Source organism: Sorex fumeus, unplaced genomic scaffold (genome assembly GCF_029834395.1).
Source record: "Sorex fumeus unplaced genomic scaffold, SorFum_2.1 ptg000014l, whole genome shotgun sequence".
Classification (NCBI taxonomy): Eukaryota; Metazoa; Chordata; class Mammalia; order Eulipotyphla; family Soricidae; genus Sorex; species Sorex fumeus.
This window is the reverse complement of record NW_026606071.1, coordinates 20326727-20352730: the sequence shown is the minus strand read 5'-3', so window position 1 is coordinate 20352730 and position 26004 is coordinate 20326727. Positions and strand designations below refer to the sequence as shown.

At 38.5% G+C, this 26004-nt stretch overlaps 1 protein-coding gene across 1 annotated transcript in view; it reads right to left on the bottom strand.

The window, feature by feature from the left end:
- Positions 1 to 26004, bottom strand: part of FAM117B (family with sequence similarity 117 member B) — a 77915-nt gene that overhangs the window by 27462 nt on the left and 24449 nt on the right. The window contains exon 3 of the mRNA XM_056111652.1: positions 5275 to 5426. Coding sequence (XP_055967627.1) covers positions 5275 to 5426 — 152 coding nt within the window. The remainder of the gene's footprint in view (positions 1 to 5274; positions 5427 to 26004) is intronic.

Below are 26004 nucleotides of genomic sequence, written 5' to 3'. Positions count from 1 at the left end.
CAAGAAAAAGATATTAAGGGCATCCAGATAGGAAAGGAAGAAACCAAGCTCTCACTATTCACTGATGATATGATACTATATCTAGAGAATCCTAAATCCTCTACCAAGAAACTCCTAGAAATAATAGACTTGTACAGTAAAGTCTCAGGCTATAAAATTAATACCCAAAAATGCATGGTCTTCCTATACACAAATAATGAGACAGAGGAAAGTGACACACACACACACACACACACACACACACACATACAAAACAATTCCATTCACAATCATGCCCCAGAAAATCGAGTACCTTGGAATCAGCCCTAATTCCTTTTAAAGGACCTCTACAATGAAAACTACAACACGCTACTCCACGAAATAAAAGAGGAAGTGGAAACATATCCCCTGCTCATGGATATGAAGAATTAACATTGTCATAATGGCAATATTCCCCAAAGCATTATACAGATTCAATGAGATCCCTATAAGGATACCCATGAAATTCTTCCAAGAAATAGATCAAGCACTCCTGAAATTCATATGGAACAACAAACAACCATGAATAGCTAAAGCAATTCTTGGGAAAAAAGACATTGGGAGGCATTACTCTCCCCAACTTCAAACTCCACTACAAAGCTGTAATAATTAAAACAGCATGGTACAGGAACACAGGCAGAGCCGCAGACCAATGGAACACGGTGGAATATCCTTACACACAACCCCAAATGTATGAACATCTAATCTTTGATAAGGGAGCAAGAAATGTGAAGTGGAGCAAGGAAAGCAACCTTAACAAATAGTGCTGGCATAAATGGACAATCACATGCAAAAAAATGGGCTTAGTCCTCAACCTAACACCATGCACAAAAGTCAGATCAAAATGGATTAAAGATCTCAACATCAGGTCAGAATTCATAAGGTACACTGAAGACAAGGTCAGCAAAACCCTCCAAGATATTGAGGCTACCGGTATCTTCAAAGATGACACTCCATTGACCAACCAAGTGGAAACAGACATAAACAAATGGGACTATCTTAAACTAAGAAGCTTCTGCACCGCAAAAGATACAGTGACCAAAATACAAAGACAATCTAAAGAATGGGAAAGGATATTCACCCAATACCCATTGGACAAGGGGTTGATATTTAGGAAATATAAGGCACTGATTGAGCTCTGCAAGAAGAAAACATTCAACCCCATCAGAAAATGGGGTGATGAGATGAACAGAAACTTTCTCAAGAAAGAAATACAAATGGCAAAAAGGCACATGAAAAAATGCTCTTCATCACTAATCATCAGGGAGATGCAGATCAAAACAACTATGAGATATCACCTCACACCACACATCCAAAAGAACAAAAGCAACTGGTGTTGGCGTGGATGTGGGGAGAAAGGGACCCGCCTACACTACTGGTGGGAATGCCAATGGTTCAGTTCATGTTGAAGCTGAATAGATAGTACAGTGAGTAAGACGCCTGCCTTGCACACTCCCAGCTTGGGTTCGATCCCCAGTTTCACATATGGTTTCTTGAGTAATTCTTGAGTGCAGAACCCTGAGCATAGTTGGATATGACCCAAAAACTGACAAAAATGAAACAATTCATTATTGATGAATTATCATCAATAATTCAACATTAATTTAGCCTCTGATTTACCAAGCGTTAATTGCATTAGGCTTTAAACACAGACTACCTCACAAAGTCTCTGACTTGGATCACAATTTCAAGCCAATGAATATTGGCAAGGGGGCAGGGGGGAAGGGGGGTATGTATCAAACTCAAAATCTGAAAGGAAAAAATAAAATAGTGTATAAAAAAAGAAGGCCCAAAAGAAAATAACTAAGGACATTCCAAAGTAAAATTAAATTTTATGCAGAAATATGAAAAAAAAACAATCATCAATCATGAGTCATATATTCATAACATATTCATACAATTGGACTACTCTATAATAAAGTAGCCTATTTGCAAATATTGGAAAGAGACTATGTTTTGAGTCAAAAGAATGCTAATAATTCAACCACACACATGCTCTTTTTTTCTCCCCCTAAATTGATATGCTCAGAAAAATACAATAGGCACACCCTGAAAATTAGGTATCAAATTAAATTAGTGGAACTGCAACATGAATAACATCAATACACAAATCTGTCTACCCTTTTAAAGAGCATGGCTGGAGGGAAAACAGGAGACAGGGTAGGAGACAATGTGGTATTGAGCGCTACACCAAACTCCCAAACATAAATGGGAAATCTTGCCTTCTAGGCAATTAATTTTGTACATCATACCCCCTCTACTGGCAGTGGTAAGAGAGAGCAGTGTTTCTCAACCTTTTTCCAACCCCTTTCCTTCCTGTGGCTTACCTAGACTGTCCTACCTGGACTCGGCCATGGCCCCCCTATTTACACAATTTCCACCTGCGACCCACTTGAGAAACACAAGGCTGGAGCACTGTTCTCTTATAGTCCCATTTGGGGCACACACTGAAGAAAATGAACAAAGCTCGGAGATTACATTTTAATTCAATATTGTCAGAGTAAAGTTACTACTTCTGGAAAGACTTACTGAACTACTTTCACAGATCAAAGATTCCCAGTGGTTTGTAAGAATGCATATTTCCACTGATAAAGACAAAATATTTGAAACCACTCAACCTGAAACTGCATAGGAAATAAAGAAGGATGCAGAAACATTCAAGGAAATACACCCACACTGATTTAAACATGACATGTGGATTCGGCAGAAAGGAGACAGAGGGGACCTGAGCGACAGCTTAATGGCATGTTTGATTCCCAGTACCATCCTCCATGCCCTAGTGTAACCTAGTAAATGGCTGTCTGGAATTCCTGGGACCACAACAAAGTGCAAGATTTTTAATGCACCACAACCAAGTGTGTGTGAGCACTGCAGCCCCATGTGCAACCCCCTGGGAACATCACAACCAAATGGATGTAACCCCCAATGAACATCACAACCAAATGTATGAGCACTGTAGTCACGTGTGGGTGACACTTAGTCACTGCAATGATAACAAAAACATAAAAGGATGGAAAAGGTGAAAAACCTTTAAATTACAAAGCAGGTAAACTATACTCATTTCCCATATTATATGTCATAGTAAGTTCAGCAAACTTACAGATTTTGCATAAATGCAGAACTCTTCAGTTCAAAAGTGAAAATTTCTAAAAAAGTTTATTTCTTTCTATGAATGAGTTTTTGTTTGTGTAGTTACCCCTGGAATATAAACCTCAAGTGGGCACTGGTGGAGGGATGGTATTTGATCATTGTATACCCAAGCACAAAAATGTGTAAGTCTGCAACTGTACCTCATGATGTCTCACTATCAAAATTTTTTAATAAAAAAATATTTAAAAAAAGATACTTTTAAATCCCAAGCATCTTACTTAACAACAGATTCAAAGAACAAAAGACCAAAAAAATCTCCAATAACACGTGGAATTGTGGAAACCAATATGCAAATCCAAAAATCACTGCAAAGTGTCTTTACTAAGTTCTATATAAGAACAGTTTCTCACAAAATGCTAAATCAGGAAGCCATGAGTAACAACAACAACAACAACAAAAAAACCCTCAAAATTGAGAGGCCAGGAGTTAATACAGTGTTAAGGCACATTCAAGTTCTAGTCCTAGCACCACCTGGTCCTTTAAGCATAATGAGTTCAGTCTTGGAGGTCCACAGCACTACCAGGATAGCCCAAGTATCCCTGGCACTCAAGGGTCAAGGAACATCACATTCTCTGGCAGGCCCTTCTTTTGAACCAACAGCCTCTTTGGCCAGCAACTGCTGGTGGAACTGCCAGATCCCCTGAGCACTACCTGACAGCACGCATCAAAAAGGAAATAAAGGGGAGGGGAGAAATACCCTCTAAATTGAGATGTACCTTAGGTGATTTTCAACTATCAATATAAAAGTAACTTTTAAATCTTTCTAGATGAGTTTCATTCCTCACTAGCTATACAGCTTCAACTGTTCTCTATTACGTTCCTTTCCAAACATTCCTTAGATGTTTAAATGTCAAGTACACCTGTCTAAAGATTTAAAAAAAAAAATAGAAAAGCCAGATATAGTTCCTGTGTTCACAGTTTCAGTCTAGTAAGTATAAGGAACATTAAATAAATGTAAACAAATGATATACAAATAGGTATTATAATTGCCGCACAATTATAAGATAAAAAAAATTTCACCAAACTAAGATCCAGTGAAATCAACTTGGACCTCAGCTTCCTTATTTGTAAAACTATTAGGTAGATACAAAGAAATCTCTTAAAATCTTTTTAAATAAAAAAATTTAATCTGATAGTATTAAACTCTACTTCCAGAGTTCCTTTGTCAGGATATTTACATGTATAGGAACCATCAACAACACAATATAACCCCTGACGCTCAACAGATAGCAATTTTAAGCACAAAAACACAAGGCTGGTGGGGAAGTAAAGCAATTCCTGCTATTAAAAATATTTAATTACAGATAGTACAGCAGGTACGGTGCTTGCCTTGCACACAGCTGACCTGGGTTCAATCCACAGCACCATATATGATCCCCTAAGCCCTGCAGGAGTGATCCCTGAGCACAGAGCCAGGAATAAGCCCTGAACACCACCTTGGGCCTTGGTGTAGCCAAACAAAACAAAAGAACCAATTTGTGCTAATTAAAGCACATTTAAGTGTGAGACACCAGTGGTATGCATTTACATTAATGTAATAAACATACTGTGATTGTCTAAGTTTTTTAAAAGTGGGAGAAAAGTATCTCTATAAATAATTATCCATATCATCATAATTTCTTTGGAAACTTAAAAATAAACACTCCCTAGCCACAGCCAAAACCTACTGTAGAATATCTGGCATCAAGCCTGCACTCCTGCATATTTGAACAGGTTTCTTGGGTAATTGTAATACAAACTAATGCTGTAAGAATTTGAGCACAAAGGTCAGAGATAGTACAGAAGTTAATTACACTTGCAAATAGCTGCAGCTTTAAAACTGGTTCGAATCCCAGGTACATCTTATGGTCCCCCAAGCACTGCCAGGAGTAGTCCCTGAGAACCACTGAGTATGGCCCTCTTGGCCCCAAAAAAGAACTCTGACCACCAAAGGGCAAGAGATACAACACAAGTGATTCAATTCTTGCCTTGCATGTCTAAGGGCCCTGGTTCAATCCTTAGCACCGCAGGGTGCGGGGGGAGAAAAGAGACTTTGAGCACAGAGTAGAACAAATAATGTAGAAAATGGTATCAGAGTAAAACATTTCAGAAGAGCTTAAAACCTACCTGAGTAGCTTTGTCCCGCATGCAAGGTGTAGCCTGTCCATGACTATCACGAGGCCAGTGCCCTGCAAGGTATGGAGCAGCAAGTGTATCCAAGGAGGAAGTGCGACGAATAATACTAGAAGGACTTGAAGAAGGCGGTCGTGTTTTGTCACCTAGATTAAAAATAAATACATGTATTTTAAAAATAGATTTAGGAAGAAAGTAAAAAGTTCTAAACTATACAGAAGATTTTTACATAATAATTTTTAAACAGGTAATAGGCAATGGATCCTATGCACCACATATAAGAACTTCCAAGGTCACAGGGCCTGAGCACAGAGCCAGGAGTAAGCCCTGAGAAACAATGGGTGTGGTCTCACAAACAAAAATTTAAAAATGAATAGGATATTATTCACATAAACGTCAATGAATAGTCAGGGAATTATGCTTAGTGAAAATGGTCAACTTTAATTGGTTTCATCACTGTTTGATTGGTTACAAATAACATTTTTGAAATTACAAATGTTTAGAAAGGGCAGAAAGATAGGAGGTTGCCAGGAATCAGGAAAAGGAAAGGGAAAGTGAAGAGATGGGAGAGAAACAGATTATTATAAAGTGGCAACATAAGGAACTGCTATGATATGGAGCTATTCAGACTGTAACAGTAGGCATATGAACATTCACAAATTAACAATATAGGATTCAACTTAGACAAATACACATTGAAGTAAAATTGAAGAAATCAGAAAAATAAGAACGATGAATGTCAATATTCCAGTGAAACACTATACTGAAAATATTATTGGAAGAAACTGGGCAAAGCGTACAAAAGAGTAGTATCTCTTACAACTCCAACTGTCTCTACAAAAACATTTAAACATAGGATAAGTGTGTAGCACTGTAGCACTGTCCTCCCGTTGTTCACTGATTTGCTTGAGCCGGCACCGGTAACGTCTCCACTGTGAGACTTGTTGTTACTGTTTATGGCATATCGAATATGCCACAGGGAGCCTGCCAGGCTTTGCCGTGTGGGCAGGATACTCTCAATAGCTTGCCGGGCTCTTCGAGAGGGGCAGTGGAATCGAACTCGGGTTGGCCATGTCAGCTGCATGCAAGGCAAAAGCCCTACCTGCTACCTGCTGTGCTATCGCTCCATAAAGACAAAATGTCATTTTAATTTAGTCAAAGTCTACTTTGTTATACCAAATACATTATTAAAAACCACATTATCTGGAGAGATAGTACTGTGGGTAAGGTGCCTGCATTACATATGGCTGACCTGGGTTCAATCCCTGGCACCACATATGGTCCCTTCAGTACAGCCAGGAGTGATTACTAAGTAAGGAGTAAGCCAGGTGTGGACCATAACCGAACAAAAACAAAAATTAAAAAAAATATATATTTCACTATTGTGGATACACGACATACATATGCTCTTCGTAATCAGCAATAGAAAACAAATTTTCTAATGATGTCTCTGTGGCAGGTCTGAATGTTGGGGAAAATTCCAAATAACAATGTTGGGTCTTTTGTAATAATATTGAATGTGATCAATGTAGAGAGAGAGAGAGAGAGAGAGAGACAGTAAAGTGGAAATCTGCCACAATGATGGGGGGGTGGGGGGTGGGGTATACTGGGGTTCTTGGTGGTGGAAAATGTGCACTGGTGAAGGGACGGGTGTTTAATCATTTTATGACCTACTGAGACTTGAACTGAAAGGCTTTGTGACTGTTCTCACGGTGATTCAATAAAAAAAAAAAGATATTTAAGGTCATTTGTCTTGCACACAGTCAGACAATTGGATGCCCAGCACCACATGTTCCCTGAGCACCACCAGGATTAATCCATGAGCAAAGAACCAGAAGTAAAAGCCCTGAGCATCGATGGTGTGGCCCAGAAAGAAGCATGATAACTTGGCTAGATAAGTTATAATATGTAAAAATATGTCTGATTTCAAACTGGTGTGTTCGCATTTAAATGAAAGCAAAAAAAAATCTTTAAAAAAAAGCAGAGGTAACAGGACATGATATGGAGGTAATGCAATGCAAACATTCCCTAATAACTCCTGTTAAGATACAGAACAAGTAGACTAAATTTATAAAGATCAAAATTAAAATCAAAATTAAAATATTAACATGCATACATATAATTTTATTGTCATTCTATAAAAATTTTTGTCCTCAAGAACTCATATAAAAGCATTTTAGACAACTCTATTCTATTTATTTGTGTTCCAAATGTCTTAATAAGTGTCTGCAGGGTTGTAAGTATAAACAGAGTTGCTGTCTATGTGACCCACATAACAAAAAGAGTAATAGTTACAAGCAGCTGTGTTGCTGATGATACTAAAAGCTGCTCCACAGATATGCCTCTGATACATAATTTGTTTTCGGAAAGGCACAATTATTTCACTAAAACAATGCCTAATTGTTACAAAGACTAACCATTTCTGCATAGTTTTCTTCTTACAGTAAGCAGAAAATAAATGTAGTTCACATCCATAAGCTGAAGAAGCATGTACCCACATTATAAACTGATGGGTGATGAGTAATAAATATGTTAATAAATTTTCCTAAGAAATTAATTTCTTTTCAGAGTCACAAGATAATTCCCAGTTTGTGGGTAGAGGGAGCACAATTATGTAAACTGGCATGCATTCATTATAATCAAATGTCTAGAAACTGTCTGGCACTTTTCTTCCCTGCATATGCTGATTTTGTCACCCATCAGTGCACTAACCACACAGACTTTACTAATAGCCAGCTTGCATTTTAAGTATTCTTAATTTTCATGGAGATAACTTTTCAACCAGATCTAACACTATTAGATTTTCAATAATAAAATGGAGAATACAGAAGTTACACAGGCATATATAATAACAATAAACATTTTCTTCTTTTGAACTTTCTTCGCATAACCATTCATTTAAACATTTACTAAGAGTCTGTGAACCAGTGCTAAAATTAAGAATAAGTCATGTCTGCAGTAAAGAATACAGTCTACACCTTGATCTTGCTATTGTTCCAAGTGAAAGAATTTGGGGCCTACCTAAGAGGGAGCTTAGAGATGGTGAAGGCAACTCAAGAGTCAAAGATGACTCAAAGATTCCCAATCCATGGAAACAAAGGCTTTATTTACAAGGAAATCCAGAGGAAGAGACCAGTTGACAAGACCCTTCACGATCTGTTCTCTCCAGCCTCATTTTCCTGCCTGTCTGATAAGTGCTGAGTGACTGGCAATTCCTAGCATATGCTATGCTTTTGCATGCTCCAAGCCTTTGTTTGCTCCAAGATTACACTCACATTCCTTTCTTTGGTTTGGTTAATTCGTGTTTAACATCTCAAACTTCAGTTCAGATGTCTGAACTGAAATTCAAAATCAGTTTTCATGACTTCCTCTTGAAAGTCTTCCACTGGGATGAGGGTCAGTGGTAGGGCACCTGTGTGAGGCCCTGGGTTCAATTTGGGAACCACAAAAACAAAAAGAAAGAAAGAAAATCTCCTTTTAACAGCTACCCAAATCCAAGAAACACATCAATTCCTAAGTCAAAAGCCTTCCTATGTTTTGTCATAGGATGGGTACAGTGTTTCTCCATCAAAACCAGAAAAGGAGGAGGAAAAAAGAAAAAAAACTGAAGTGGAAGTCTCTTCATGTCCAAGTAATTCTAGTTTAAACTCAAGTGATAACTGATAGCTCATCCAGAACTATTAACAGATCTTTTGCTCAGTAGTTGCTTCACCCATGAAACGGTTCTCACTATATCAAGAACTATATGAACCATAGAAAAAAACAAAGAAAGAAAAAAAAGAAATGAGAAAGAAAGAAGGAAGGAAGGAAGAAAGGAAGGAAAGAAAGAAAGAAAGAAAGAAAGAAAGAAAGAAAGAAAGAAAGAAAGAAAGGAAAAGCTAAATACAACTAGTGCTGACTGAACAATTCCACATATCAGGCACTGTGCTACTTTCAATGTATTACTTCCCATAAACTATACAATAAACTATACAATAATAGTTTCAGGCAGAGCTTAATTCATTAATTCACTAAATCTTTATCAAACACTATGCACCTACATTCTTCTAGGTTCTAGTAATTATAACCATTAACCTTCAGATAATAAAACTGAGCTTTATAAAAAATAGTCTACCACTGTTACACAATAAAAGGCCAAGACTTGAGAATCATTCTCTCTAAAACTAAAACCAGAGGGCTGTAGCAGGTAAGAGCACTTGTCCTGGACATGGTTGACACAGGTTCGATCCCCAGCATCCCAAATGGTCCCCTGAGTTGGCCAGCAATGAGTGATTCCCAAATGCAGAGCAAGAAATAAACCCTGAGCACCACTGGGTGTAGCCCAAAACAAAATACTAAATCTAAGTCATAATCTAGCACATTAGAAGGTCTCTTATAAAACCTAGAGTCTAAAGAGAAGTATTGATAAGTGTATGTACAACACAGTACGAGAAATACTAGAAAAGTGACGCATTCATAGTGCTAAAAGGAGGACTGAAAAGCTGGAGAGAGAGCTCAAAGGACTCAAAGGAGCACATGCCTATATGCAGGAGGCCCAGATTTGATCCCCTGAACTTCACAGTCCTGAGACCACCACAGGGAGTAACCTCAGAGCACAGAGCTGATGAGAATCCCTGAGCACCACCATGTGTGTGCTAAAATTTACTTTTCAAAATAAAAAGAGGACCGAGAGAGGATCAGGATTATGGTTCAAGTAATAGAAAACAGCCCTTGCATGTGTGAGGTCCTGGGTTTGATACCAGGCCCTGCATAGATCCCAGAGCATCATCAGGAATGGTCCTCACAACTAACAGTGAAGGCACACCTCTGGAATTTTACTGTAAGCAACAAGAAGAAACCTGTCCGCAGCTTCATCTTTGCTTAGAAATCTCCTTAGCTAGATTACCCAACTCATTAGGCATATTTCCTATTTTCAACACTACTAAAGGCAAGAGTTGCTAAATTTTAGGCCTTAATGTAACGAGGATCTCCCTTCCTCCAATTTCAACAATACAGTTCTCATTTTACTCTTGAGTCTTCACCCACAGCTTCCTCAAAGTCTAAATTTATATCAATAATCTGTTGAAGAAAATATCCCTATCATGATTGGCAAAGTTCTTTCAATTTCCACCCATTGCTTAATTTTAAAGTCACTCACACGTTTCTACTTTTTTTTTTACAGTTACCATCCCACTTGCAGACATAAAAACATGTATTATTGTTTTACTATTATTATTATTATTATTGCTGTTTTTGGGGTCACACCTGGTGATGCACAGAGTTTATTCCTGGCTCTGCACTCAGAAATTGTCCCTGGCAGTGCTCAGGGGACCATATGGGATGCTGGGAATCGAACCCCGGTCAGCCGAGTGCAAGGCAAACTTACCCACTGTGCTATTGCTCCAGCCCCCAAATATGTATTATTTAACTATGCTATGTAACAAATTGTCCAAAACTTAGTGGTTTAGTACAAAAAAATTATCTCACAGATTCCTTGGGTGATAAAGCCAGTTGAGATTTAACTGTCTGTTAGGATCTCTCATCAGGATACAATGACGGCATCAGCCAAGACTGCAGTTACCAAGGCTCAAGGAGCAGGACCTACTCATTCATATGCTTACGGGCAGAACTTTAGTCAAACATATTAGGCAAACCTACTGGCCAAAGATATCCTTGTCACTTGGAAGAAATACTTTAATACACTAAGGTGCTACCCTGACAGAATGAGCACTGAACAAGTGAGAAAGAAGAGCAAGATCCAAGTGACAATCTTTTGGTATGCTAATTTCGAAGTGACACCCACTGCTTTTGCTGTGTTCCTATAAAAATTTAGTCACTAGATCCAGCTCACACACCAGGGCAGATACAACACAAAGACTTGAACACCAAGAGGCAAGGTCAATTGGTAGCCATCGAAGAGGCTGACTACATACAAGAGGTCATGCATTCTGGAGGTATGGCCAAGATGTTATCACAATATATAACCAAAGAGAGAAGTGGTTAGAAGATCAAGTGTTCTATGAAAGAGGTGGAACTCTGAAAAACAGGAACCTGACAGTGACAGGAAAGAAAAGAGTATACCAGAGGAAAACAAAAGAAATGGTGCAATATAGGTAGGTCCAGGGTCCATTATTATCTCTATAGGAGCCAGAGAGATAATACAGGGGGTAACGTTACTTTCTTTGCATATGGCTGACCTGGGTTTGATCCCCAACACCATAAGGTCCTCTGAACCCATCAGGAGCGATCCCTGAGCACAGAGCCAAGAATCAACCCTGAGCATTGCTGGGTATGGCCCCTGAACAGACAAAATTGGTACTTTAAAAAGGACCATGCAACATTATGGTGACTTGTCAGAGAAAGACCTGAATGCTATGACAAGAATTTTGGATTTTATCCTGAAGGCAATAAGGTAAATGACAACATATTTGCATTTAGAACAAATTTTAGAACCATCTTGTAGATGAAAAAGAATGTGAATTGAGATGTTCTAAGTAGGGGCTGGAGTGATAGCACAGCAGGTAGGGCATTTGCCTTGCATGCGGTCAACCCAGGTTCGATTCCTAGCATCCCATATGGTTCCCAGAGCACCTCCAGGAGTAATACCTCTTGACTGTATGAACCAAGAGTAACTCCTGTGCATTGCCGGGTATGACCCCCGCCCAAAAAAATAGAAAGAAAAAAAAAAAGATGTTCTGAGTAGCTGTTTGCCTACTTGAAATCAAGTGAGCAAGACAACTAGAACCAAAAAACATGAAACATTTCATACAATTCAAGAGGTCGGCAGGTAGGGAGTCTATGAGTCCTATGTTGAAGCTAAAGGGAGAGCAGAAGTACAGCAGAGCATGGGATTTCAAACAACCCTACTCCTGTTCAATTATAACTCCATCAGTTACATTTGTCAAACTGAGTTACTTAAGTTACTGAACTGTTCTGAATCTTCCTACTATAAAATAAATAGCAAAATAAATCTGCAAAATAAATAGGATTGTTGGGGGAATGTATGTACAGTGACTGGACAAAAAAAATAGCATCCACCATTATGACTTCCCCAAATTCCATGCTTAGAAAACTTAAAATATAGTTCAGTTTCAAACCCACCGAGTTTGATATACCTAGAGGATATTAGGCAATTTTATACATCCCTTTATCTAGGGTGGAGAAATTCAGAAGCAACCTGTGTATTAACAGGTAACCCCTGGTGCACAGATTACGCAGCATAAGCAAACAAGAACCTTTCAGAAGACAAGTTTGGGAAAGCTGCCCCCTCTGGATTGACCTGCAAATTAAATGAAAAGAATGCATAAAACTCTCAAAATGTAGAAATCACTATATTTCCTTTTTTAAGAACCATTTCAATAAAATTAAATGGGCAGAAATCTGTATGGATCGTGAGACTCAAACAGAAAGTGAGAAGACAGAACCCTATTTAAAAAAATTCATTATGAAGAAAAAGTTCACTATGAACAAGAAAGGAAAAGAAAGCAAGCTTTAAGACAGTAAGAATTATTCACCCTTTAATTAATTAGTTTAAATGGGTAACTAGCAACTTTTTTACACTAAATTCAAGTCCAAGACAAACAGTAAGAGGAAATGCTTTGTGGTGAAGCAAGGACTTAGCCCTCTAGCATATATAACATCAGCCAGCTGTGACCAAAGTTCATGATACCTTAGTTTCTAAGTATGCCATAGCTCCTTTCTCGGTGCCCATTTTAGTTTCTAAAACACTAAAATAAGCAGATCAATTTGTAACCTACAGACATTTGCTAATATCAGAATTCTAATATCAACCTCCAAAGACTAGCAAAAAGATTAAAATTTAAACAGTAAAAAGAACTTAAACTTCAGATTTCAAAGGGTACTTTGATTATCTTAATTATCAATCAGTGCACCTATCCTGACGCATCTGTTTACTGCATCATTAGCATCAACTCTCCCTTACATTGGGCATAATTTAGAACCATCTGATACATAAATCCAAAGAGGTACACTCAAGCTATTCTGAACTTACCATTTCTGTTACCTTTTATATTCCTCCTCTTGTGCTTGTGCTTGTGCTAACTACCTTCGATAGCACTGGTCCATTAAATTCATTCATTAAAATCATTCATTCATTCATTAAAATCAAACAAAACAAAAAATGTATTTATTAGCAATTTATTATAGAAATAAAAAGTGCATAAAACCAACAAGTAGTAAATTAGATGCTAATATTAGAGGGGGGAAAAAAGAAGCTGGAGAGCATGTTGTATAGAGCTGCTATTTTATACATAAGTTAGGTAGGAAAGGACTTTCTAGTTAGGGTCTCATTTGTATAGAGACTTTGAAACATACCCCATTCCCAATGCTATTATCATAATTTTTTTCACTTTTATTTATTTATTTATTTATTTATTTGCTTTCTGCGCTGAAAGTAGATAAAGGACCAAACATGATAACCTCTCAGTGTCTGTATTGCAAATTATAATGCCCAAAAGTAGAGAGAGAGTATGGGGAATAATGTCTGCCATTGAGGCAGGGAGAGGGTGGGTAAGGGGGGGGTGGTATACCGGGTATATTGGTGGTGGGGAATGTGCACTGGTGGAGAGACGGGTGTTTGATCATTATGTGATTGTAACCCAAACATAAAAGCTTGTAATTAACTCACGGCAATTCAATAAAATTTAAAAAAAAAATCCAGTGGAATATAATGGTTGAAAGACAAGCTCCATCACCAAATTTAAAACCTTGATCTGCCATTCAATAGGTATATAATTCTGTGCATGTTATCCATACCTCTGTGCTTCTCAATTTCCCCAAATTAAAATGGGAATTACAAGAATGTTATTGTATTGTGACCCAACACTTAGATCCTTTAATGATCTTCATGGTATGAGTCATAAGTAACAAATTGAAGATTCAAACTAAATGTCTGACTCACTGGATTATTCTACCACCTCCCTAAGAACATTGTCCAACAAGCAGAAAGTAAGAGCCAAGCATTTATGATAAATTTGCCTTAATATTCAAATAAAAGACTATCAAAAAAATCTAATTAAGAAGTTGCACAACTTGGGACAGAGAGTACAAGGATAAGGCACTTGGTTTTGCTTGTGGCTGACTGTGGATCAATCCCCGGCCCTGCTTAAGGGCCCTGTTGTACCACTAGAAGTGGCCCCTGACCACCACCAGGAGTGACACCCATCCCCCCCCACAAAGAAAGATAAACTGAGGAAATTGTTCCAGTCTAAGGAATATAAACATACAAAGAAGGTATTAAAACAAGGCAATTATTATAAATAGTCAAAAGTTAGTAAAATTTAGCAAAATGTTTGCATTGAGTAAACTCTTGAAATTACATGTATAAGAACTAGTTATTCCTAATCTTTAAAATGTGTAGTTTTAGAGGAGGAAAAGGGACATCAAGAGGTTTTTTAAAAGGTTAATCATGCTAAGCAAAGTCAGTCAGAGAGAGAAGAACAAATCCCTGATATTCTCACTTACTGTGGTCAGGAGTTAACAAAAAAAAGAGAATGGAAACTATCAAGTGATGGCAAACTCTTGGCTCTAGAAGAATGCCAAGAGGAGGGGTGGTGGTGGTGGATGGCTTAGACAGGAAATCAAAGAGGAAATCAAAAGATTCCTAGAAACGAATGAAAATGAGAACACGAGTTACCAAAACTTATGGGACACAGCAAAAGCTGTGTTAAGAGGAAAGTTTATAGCTCTACAAGCATTCCTCAGGAAGGAGGAGCGAGCACACATAAGTAATCTAACCTCACAGGAGAAAGGAAATAATAAAACTCAGAGCAGAGATTAACGAGATGGAAACCCAAAAAACAATCCAAAAGATCAATGAAACCAAGAGCTGGTTCTTTGAGAAAATTAACAAGATCGATAAGCCTCTAGCAAAACTAACAAAGAAAGGGAGAGAGAAAACCCTAATAAACCGAATCAGAAATGAAAAGGGGGTCATTACAACAGAAACTACAGAAATTCAAAGGATCCTCAGGGAATACTTTGAGAAGCTTTATGCCACGGAACATCAAAACCTGGAGGAAATGGATAAATTCCTAGACTCCTACAGACTCCCAAGGCTGAACCATGAAGACCTGGAATACCTGAACAGACCTATCACCATCAAGGAATACCTGAACAGACCTATCACCATCAAGGAAATTGAAATGGTAATAAAAAGTCTCCCCAAGCACAAAAGTCCTGGCCCGGATGGATTCACTAGTGAATTCTTCCAAATCTTTAAAGAGAACTTATTCCCAATCCTCTTTAAGCTTTTCCACAAAATTGAAATATCAAAAACACTTCCAAACAGTTTCTACAAAATATCACACTGACACCAAAAGAAGACAGAGATACCACAAAGAAAGAGAATTACAGGCTGATATCCCTGATGAACCCAGATGCAAAGATCCTCAACAAACTACTAGCAAATAGAATCCAACTACTCATCAAAAAGATCATACACCATGACCAAGTAGGATTCATCCCAGGGATGCAAGGATGGTTTAACGTTCGGAAAACAATCAACATAATCCATCATATCAACAAAAGAAAAGATAAAAAAGCATATGGTCATATCAATAGATGCAGAGAAAGCATTTGACAAGATCCAGCACCCCTTTATGATGAAAACCCTAGCCAAAATGGGTATAGACGGAACCTTCCTCAACATAATTAAAGCCATCTACCACAAGCCTACAGCAAGCATCATCCTCAATGGGGAAAAACTGAGAGCCTTCCCTCTAAGATCAGGGATGAGACAAGGATGCCCACTATCTCCACTGCTGTTCAATATAGTACTGGAAGTACTTGCAATAGCGATTAGGCAAGAAAAAGATATTAAGGGCATTCAGGTAGGAAAGGAAGAAATCAAGCTCTCACTATTCGCAGATGATATGATTCTATACTTAGAGAACCCAATAACCTCCACCAAAAAACTTCTAGAAACAATAGACTTGTATAGTAAAGTTGCAGGCTATAAAATCAATACCCAAAAGTCCATGGCTTTCCTATACACAAACAGTGAGAGAGAAGAAAGCGACATGAAAAAAACAATCCCGTTCCAATTGTGCCCCAGAAAATCAAGTACCTAGGAATCAGCTTAACTAAGGAAGTAAAGGACCTGTACAAAGAAAACTACAAAACGCTACTTCAGGAAATAAAAGAGGACATGAGGAAATGGAAAAATATCCCCTGCTCATGGGTCGGGAGACTTAACATTGTCAAAGTGGCAATACTACCGAAAGCATTGTATAAATTCAATGCAATCCCTATAAGGATACCCATGACATTCTTCAAAGAAATGGAGCAAACACTCCTGAAATTTATATGGAACAATAAGCCCCCACGAATAGCTAAAGCAATTCTTGGGAAAAAGAAAATGGGAGGAATCAACCTCCCTAACTTCAAACTGTACTACAAAGCAGTAATAATCAAAACAGCATGGTACTGGAACAAAGGCAGAACTGCAGACCAGTGGAATAGGGTTGAATACACTGACATCTCCCCTCAATCATATGATCATCTAATCTTTGATAAAGGTGCAAGTAATGTGAAATGGAGTAAGGAAAGCCTCTTTAACAAAGTGTGCTGGCAGAACTGGATGGCTACATGCAAAAAATGGGCTCAGAACTCTGGCTAACACCATGTACAAAAGTAAGATCAAAATGGATTAAAGATCTCAACATCAGACCAGAAACCATAAGGTACATTGAAGACAAAGGTGGCAAAACCCTCCATGACATTGAAGCTAATGGTATCTTCAAAGATGCCACACCACTGGCCGAGCAAGTGAAAACAAAGATAGATAAATGGGACTATCTTAAACTAAGAAGCTTCTGCACCTCCAAAGAAACAGTGACCAAAATACAAAGACAGTCTACAGAATGGGAAAGGATATTCGCCGAATACACATCTGACAAGGGGTTGCTATCCAGGATATACAAAATACTGGTTAAACTCCACAAGAAGAAAACATCCAACCCCATCCAAAAATGGGGCAATGAAATGAACAGAAACTTTCTCAAAGAAGAAATCCGAATGGCAAAAAAGCACATGAGAAAATGCTCTACATCATTAATCATCAGGGAGATGCAGATCAAAACCACAATGAGATACCATCTCACACCTCAGAGACTGGCCCACATTCAAAAGAACAAAAGCAACCGATGCTGGCACGGATGTGGCGAGAAAGGGACACTCCTTCACTGTTGGTGGGAATGTCGACTGGTTCAGCCCTTCTGGAAAACAGTATGGACGATTCTCAAAAAATTAGAAATTGAGCTCCCATTTGACCCAGCAATACCACTCCTGGGAATATATCCCAGAGAGGCAAAAATGTATAGTCGAAGTGACATCTGCACTTGTTTGTTCATTGCAGCACTCTTTACAATAGCCAGAAACTGGAAGGAACCTGAGTGCCCAAGAACAGATGACTGGTTAAAGAAACTTTGGTACATCTACACAATGGAGTACTATGTAGTTGTTAGAAAAGATGAAGTCATGAAATTTACATACAAGTGGTACAACATGGAAAGTATCATGCTAAGCGAAATGAGTCAGAAAGAGAGGGATAGACACAGAAAGATTGCATTCATCTGGGGGATATAAAGTACCAAAATATGAGATTAATACCCAAGAATAGCTGCGATCAGCACCAGGAGGATTACTCCATAGCTTAGTGGCCAGCCGGGCATTCTAGAGGAAAGGGCAGCTCAGATAGAGAAGGAAGCACCAAATAAAGGGTGTTTGGAGGATCCTCCCAGGAAGGGAGATGCATGTCGAAAGTAGACTATGGACTGAACATGTTTGCCACTCAATGCCTCTTTTGCAGACCACAACACCAAAAAGGAGAGAGAGAACACAGGGGATTGCCCTGCCACAGAGGCAGGGGGGATGGGGAGATGGGGTTGGGGAGGATATTATCCATGGTGGTGGAAAATGGGCACTGGTGGAGGGATGGGTATCTGATCATTGTATAATCGAAACCCAAGCACAAAAAATTGTAAATCTACAGCTGTACCTCCTGGTGTTTCACTAATAAAAAAATCAATATAAAAAATATTCTAATAAACAGAAATGGCTAAGGAAAAAAATTTATAGAGGCTCTTTTGATATCAAGATCTTTAAACCATTTTTAAGTGATCTTTGTGTAAGGACTGAGATGGAGTAGACTTTTTTTTGCATGTAGCTAACCAGTTTTCTCAATACCATTTGTTGAAGAGGCTCTCTTTGCTCTAGTTTGTACACCTAGCCCCTTTTGTCAGTTATTAACTGGACGAATACTTAAACCCCACATATCTGTCAATTCTATTCCATTAATTTCTTAGTTAATGAGTCTTTGTTTCACACGGTTTTAAATACTACAGCTTTGTAAAGATTAAATATACTTCCTTAAACAGAGCACATAAAGATGGCAAATAGGCACGTGAAAAAAAATCTTCATTATTACTAATTATTAGAAAAAATCAAACCCAAATGACAATGAGAGATTACCTCACACCAACAAGAACAGTCTACATAAAAATGAGTGGAAACGTGAACAGCCTACATGAAAACTACCAAATGACTAAAAAGTGCTGGCAGGAATGTGATGAAAAATGAACTCTCATTCACTGCTGGTGGGACTATTGCATGGTTCAGACTCTCTGGGAAAGTGTTTGGAGACTCAACACAATATGAATAGAATTACCATACTACACTGCTATTCCCCTCCTGGGAATCTACTCCAAGAACACAAAAACATTAATCCAAAAATATATGTGTACATCTATGTTCACTGCAACACTGCTTACAATAGACAAGACTTGAAAATACCCCAAGTGCCCAACAAGAGATAAATGAATAAATACACAATCACAACGATCACAAATCATCCTGTTATTCATCGATTGCCTTGAGCAGGCCCCAGTAACGTCTTCTTCATCCTAGCCCTGAGATTATATTCAAGGCTCTTTAGGAGAATGAGATCCATCATTGTTACTGGTATTTGGCATATTGGGTACGCCACGGGGAGTTTGTTCCATAAATACACATGGAACATTATTCAGCTGTGAGAAAAGATGAAATTTTGTAGTTTGCTGCAACTTGGATGATATTACAGGGTGTCATGAGTCAGAAAGCAAAAGATAAACATTGCATGATCTTGCTCATATTCGAGGTACAAAGAAACAAAGAAAGGGATTAGAGAATCCACAATGGTAACAAATCCTGAGATACGAGCAACAGAACTGAGAACTGAGAGGGCTTTAGGGAGAGAGAAGGGACCAGGGAAAATGAGGCAGTGATCCTGTAACATTGGTGGAAGGTTTGATGCAAAATTCTGCAACTATGAAATAACAATTTTAATACTAATGGAAACTATGATATCACAATTAATGCTTTAAAAAATTTGAAAGAGCCAAAATATTCATATAGATATTAACTAGATTAACTATAATCACTTTGCACTGTATACAAATACCAAATCTTTATGTTGTGCACCTAAAAATATTTTGTTAACTATACTTCCATTTAATATAAAGAAAATACACTTTTATACAAAGCTGATTTTTTAAGCAAAAGCACTTAAAAACATTCCTGTGATTTTACAAATATTTTATAATAAAGTAAAATCAAGTATTTTATCAAGTATGTATTTGATAATACTTGATAAAATATTTGTTCAATTCCTGGTACCATATGGCTTCCGTGAGCACGGTCCCAAGTATTGCCATGTGTAGCCCTAAAGGCCCCTGAGCACTCCGGGGTGATCCCCCAGCACCATCGGGCAATGAAGAGCACTGCATACTCAAACTTTCACACTCAACTGCCAGCCAAGTTGACTCCCAGGCCTCCTGAGCACTACTTGGAAGCACCCCTTCTAATTTTTTTAAACTTTATCAAAAATATCACTTTGTATACAGCATAAAACCATTCTACTAAACTTGTCAAAAGTTAAAAAACCATTTGCACACATACACAACACTGTATAAAATTTGTGCATCCTTGTTTGTTCATTGCAGCACTCTTTACAATAGCCAGAATCTGGAAAATACCTGAGTGCCCAAGAACAGACGACTGGTTAAAGAAACTTTGGTACATCTACACAATGGAGCACTATGTAGCTGTTAGCAAAGATGAAGTCATGAAATTTACATACAAGTGGTACTACATAGAAAGTGTGATACTTACACGCTAAGTGAAATGAGTCATAAAGAGAGGGACAGACATAAAAAGACTGCATTCATCTGGGGGACATAAAGTAATAAAATAGGAGATTAATACCCAAGAATAGCCGAGATAAGTACCAGGAAGATTACTCCCTGGCTTAGAGGTGAGCCAGGCATGCTAGGGGAAAAGGCAACTCAGATAGAGAAGGGAGCACCAAATAAAGGGTGTTTGGAGGATCCTCCCAGGAGGGGAGATGCATGTTGAAAGTAGACTATAGACCGAACATGATTGCCACTCAATGCCTCTTTTGCAGACCACCCAAAAGGAGAGAGAACAAAAGGGAATGCCCTGCCACAGAGGCAGGGTGGGATGGGGGGATAGGGGGTGGGAGGGATACTGGGATCCATGGTGATGGAAAATGGGCACTGGTGGAGGGATGGGTACTTGATCATTGTATAATCGAAACCCAAGCACAAAAATTTGTAAGTCTACAACTGTACCTCATGGTGTTTCACTAATAATTTTTTAAAAAAATATGCATCAAAAAACTGTTACTAGAAACCATGGAGAAGAATTTTCACTTTTCATTTAAAATCCTTTTAAATCATGTATATGTATTTTTTAATATTGAAAAATAAAGGACAGGGAATATCTCAGTGGTAGAGTATGTAAGAGGTCCTGCAATTGATCCCTGATGTACATCCTCAAAAGATTTTAAATTACACAGCCCAGACCCTATGCCTACGTAGTATGATGGGATAGGGAGGTTCCAGACAGCAAGAACAAACCCAGTGAGTTTCAAGAATGTCCAGGAGGATTTGTCCACAGTTGGAAACCTGTCTCAAGGGCTGGGGAAGAATGCAGTTGTGGTTGCAAAGGGACTATTATGACGATGATTGGTTTTAAGGGATCACACTGGATGGGAGATATGTGCTGAAAGTGGGTAAAGGACTAAACATGATGGCCTCTCAGTATCTGTACTGCAAACCATAATGAGAGAGAAAGAGGGAGGGAGGGAGAGAGAGTAAGAGAGATAGAGGAGAGAGGACAGAGGAGGGGGGAGAGAGGGAGAGAGAGAGAGAGAGAGAGGGAGGGAGGGAGGGAGAGAAAGAGCCTGCCATAGAGGCACACTTGCTGGGGGGGTGGGGGGGGGGAGAGGGTGCCAGGAGGGATATGGGAACACTGTATGACTCAGAAAGCTTTGTAACTGTATCTCATGGTGATTCATTTAAAAAAAATTTTTTTACAAAGTGTAGATAGCTTTGAAAGCTCAAGAAACAGTAAATGTCATCAAGCTTAGATCAAAGAATGACCATAAGATAGGATGGGTGGAGGTGGAGAGGGAATTAGGAGGAGCTTCTGAACCAATAGGAAAGGACATGCAAAGAATTGAGGAAGAAACTGAAATACAGTCAATATGCTTCTGCTCAAGAAACCGAAACACAGCCAATATGGTCAAGTCACAAACAATCAAAATGCAAGCCTAAACTCCCTTCAAATCCTGACAAAGGCTTAACAACTATTAAATCCCAGTGTCATTAATAATAAACTTTTCCAAACTTTCTATTTCCTATATATTCCCAAAGTACTAATCATACTCAAATATTTGTCACATAATCTAGTGAATTCATCTCCCTGTCTCATCTCCCTGTTAAGATTCCTAAAGAAAGGGATCCTGGGGCTGGAGCGATAGTACACCCAGGTAGGGCATTTGCCTTGAAAGCAGCTGACCCGGGTTCAATCCCCGGCATCCCATATGGTCTCCCACGCACCACCAGGAATATTTCTTGAGTGCAGAGCCTGGAGTGAACCTTGAACATTGCTGGGTGTGACCCTCCCCCCCCAAAAAAAAGAGATTCCGTGTCTCCTTCATTTAATCTAGAGTATACAATAGGAGTAAGCAAACTGTAAACTAGCTAAGAATAGGTAGTACATAATATTTCTAAATGACTGGATATAATCCAAATTTCAGTCTCTATTAAGTTTCATTAGAACATAGCCACATTCATTTAGCCATAAAGATTGCTTTCTTGTTATAAAGGAAGAGAGTACATAATATTCAAAGGACCCTACCCCCCCCCCCCACCCCACCCCAGCCAACGTTACTACTGCTCCAGGCTCAATTTAAATCCTTTTTGATTTTTTTTGGGGGGAAGGAGAGGGAAAGACACACCCTGCAGTGCTCAGGGCTTACTTCTGGTTCTCCATTCACGGATCACTCCTGATGGGCTCAAGGGACCATATGAGGTGTTAGGGATTTACCCCTGATTGGTCATGTGCAAAGCAAGTGCCCTACTCGCTAAGCTATTGCTCTGGTCTCTGAGCTTTCTTTATAGTCTTCCTATTTTCTCAATAGTTTGACAGTTTAGTGAGGTGATAAATATCAGAATTTCTAGAATATTACTATAAAATTAGTAATATGTAATCTTGTTTAAAATATAAATTAAATATCTATTTTTTTATTAACAGTCTCCAATAGAAATCCAAACTTGTCTAAAACCTCAACAGTGTGTATTTTGCTAACATAATTAGAAAACTAAAGAGTTTTAGAAAATTTTGGAAAAAAATATAGCACTGCAATGTCCTCCCATTGTTCATCGATTTGCTCGAGCGGGCCCAGTAACGTCTCCATTGTGAGACTTATTGTTACTGTGTTTGGCATATCGAATACATCACGGGTAACTTGCCAGGCTTTGCAGAGAAAAAATATGTTCATTTAAAAATAAGAGTTGGAGACTGGAGTGATAGTAGAGTGGGTAGGGTGCTTGCCTTGCACATAGTTGACCTGGGTTCAATCTCCATACCACATATGGTTCCCTAATTCCCACCAAGAGTGATCCCTGAGTACCACCAGGTATGGCACAAAAAATACATTTAAAAAAAAAAAAAGAAAAAAATGATTGGGGCGGCAAGAGGTGGGGGAAGGGATGGTAGTACAGGATATAGTACACCAGTTAAGACAGCGATGCTGCAGTTTGTCTTATTAAACTTCATTCAAGTGTGAGTACCTGTGGTATGCACTGGCAACAATATGTTAAACTAATGCACACCTTATCTTGAAAGAAAGTTTAGACTGGATTAGAAAACAGGTGAAATTTGTGTTTAAAAAATTTAAATTTTAGGGTCAAAAAGATACAGAAGTTAAGGTGCTTGCCTTGCATGTAGCAACCCTGATTTGAACCCTCCTGCCAAGGCTGTACCCCAATCACAACCAACAATGACCCCTGAGCAGAGCCAGAAGTAAGCCCTGAGTATCCACTGGGTGTGGTCCAAAACCAAACAGACAAAATTGTTAGATATTTTATATGAAAGTTCAGTTTTAAAGACTAAATTACACACTAGAAAAACCCTTTTGAAAATCAAATGCTGTTCCGCCTATTCCCCTCCGCGGCAGCGACATGGTGGCCTGCATTTTTTAGAGCCTAATGAACAGCCAGGTATGTGACTGCATTGACGATGCACGTGGGGCTTCATGGGATGTGGGGTGGAATTGGCCCTGCTCCCCGCCATGACAATACTCCGGGTTGCCACTCTCAAACGCCTCCTCCGGCTTCTGATAGACCATGAACCCAGAGGCACATACCAATCTCGGAACCCAGGGGCTTCTGGCAATAATCCCTCTAGGTTTATTACTAAAATATTAGAAATCCAAATTTGTGTGGCCGCTATTGTGGCCACACAACATCATATGCGCTTCATAATCAACATTAGAAAACAAATTTTCTAATCATGTCTTTGTGGCAGGTCTGAATGTTAGAGAAAATTCCAAATAACAATGGTGGGTCTTTTGTCGTAATATTGAATGTGATCGAGAGAGAGAGAGAGAGAGAGAGAGAGAGAGAGAGAGATAAAGTAGAAATCTGCCACATAGGTGGGGATGGGTGGGGGGGGTATACTGGGGTTCTTGGTGGTGGAAAATGTGCAATGGTGAAGGGACAGGTGTTTGATCATTGTATGACGACTGAGACTTGAACTGAAAGGCTTTGTGACTGTTCTCATGGTGATTCAACAAAAAGAAAGAAAGAAAGAAAGAAAGAAAGAAAGAAAGAAAGAAAGAAAGAAGGAAAATCAAAGGCTGCTAATACTTTAAAGAGAAAATTAAGAAATTTTGCTGCATTTCTTTCTTAAAGGCCAAATTACACCAAAACTTCTGAAAAACCAAATCTCCCTTTTGTTTTATGTTCCTTGAGGACACCAATTTTGTTTTCATTTCTGGCTTCCCTAGCAACTAAAATGATATCTACCACACAATAAATATGTAATACATTCTTGTTGAGACAAAAAGATACAGATATGATGATACAGAATGATGCAAACAGGTACAGGTAAAAGATTATGGAATTAGGAGAAAATATTCTGAAAGCAGTTCTATCCGTGGACAAATCTATCCAAGTTCTTGATTACATAATTCATCACTTTTATAGTAATTTTACTTAGTTTATGTTAAGAGATCAGAAGTTGGCAATCAAAAGTCTGTATCACAAGGGGGAAAAATCTGATGCTTCAATTATGACCCAGAAATAAAACTCAAGGATAGTTATTTCAAAGGAGAAAAAAAAATTCAAGGGGTGTTTTTGTTTTGTTTTACAAAGAATCATTTAAGGAATACTTTCACAATGAAATGCCCTAAAATTTCTTTTTGGAACAACGTGAAAAACAGGAATTGTACTCACTCTTGGCCAAAATCTCTCCAAAGATATTTTTTACAATGGAAGCTTGCTCAGTTAACAATATAATTTGGATTATATATTTATATATAAATATATGTATGAAGAATTTGATGTGAAATCACCTTCAAGCGAACCTACCTGGTCCCCAAATAAGTCAACTTTATCCGCCCTCATTTTTTATTGTACTTCTGGCATAAAAGAGATTCCATATACTTAAAGCATATTTCTACAACTATGGAATTTAAAAGTCTGATGTCAAGTAAGCACAGCCATCAGCACTGATAATACATAAATGATAATTTGAAGATCAAGTATTTTTAACAAGTAAAATTTTTCCTTTTATAATTAACATTACTTTGTTTTGAAATCATGTCTGTTTTGAAATTTCTAAAATAACCAAGCAGATGTGGGATTTAAAAATGAAAATATGGGGCTGGAGCAACTGCCTTACACGCAGCCAACCCGGGTTCGATTCCCAGCATCCCGTATGGTCCCCTGAGCACTGCCAGGGGTGATTCCTGAATGCAGAGCCAGGAGTAACCTCTGTGCATTGCTGGGTGTGACCCAAAAAGAAAAAAAAAAGTTACCACTTAGAGGGGCTGGAGTGATAGCACAGCGGGTAGGGCGTTTGCCTTGCACGCAGCCGACCTGGGTTCGATTCCCAGCATCCCATGTGGTCCCCTCAGCACTATCAGGAGTAACTCCTGAGTGCAGAGCCAGGAGTAACCCCTGTGCATCACCGGGTGTGACCCAAAAAAATAATTCGACCAAAAATGCCCATTTTTCAACCTATTCTGTTACTTTTCCCAGATCATGCAATGATTTATGTACATATTTATGCTCTATGCTTTTCTTAAGACTAAAGGTAATCCTGTATTTAATAATCTAGGATAATCTACAAGTAAGAAGAAAGGAATCTCTGGTACAT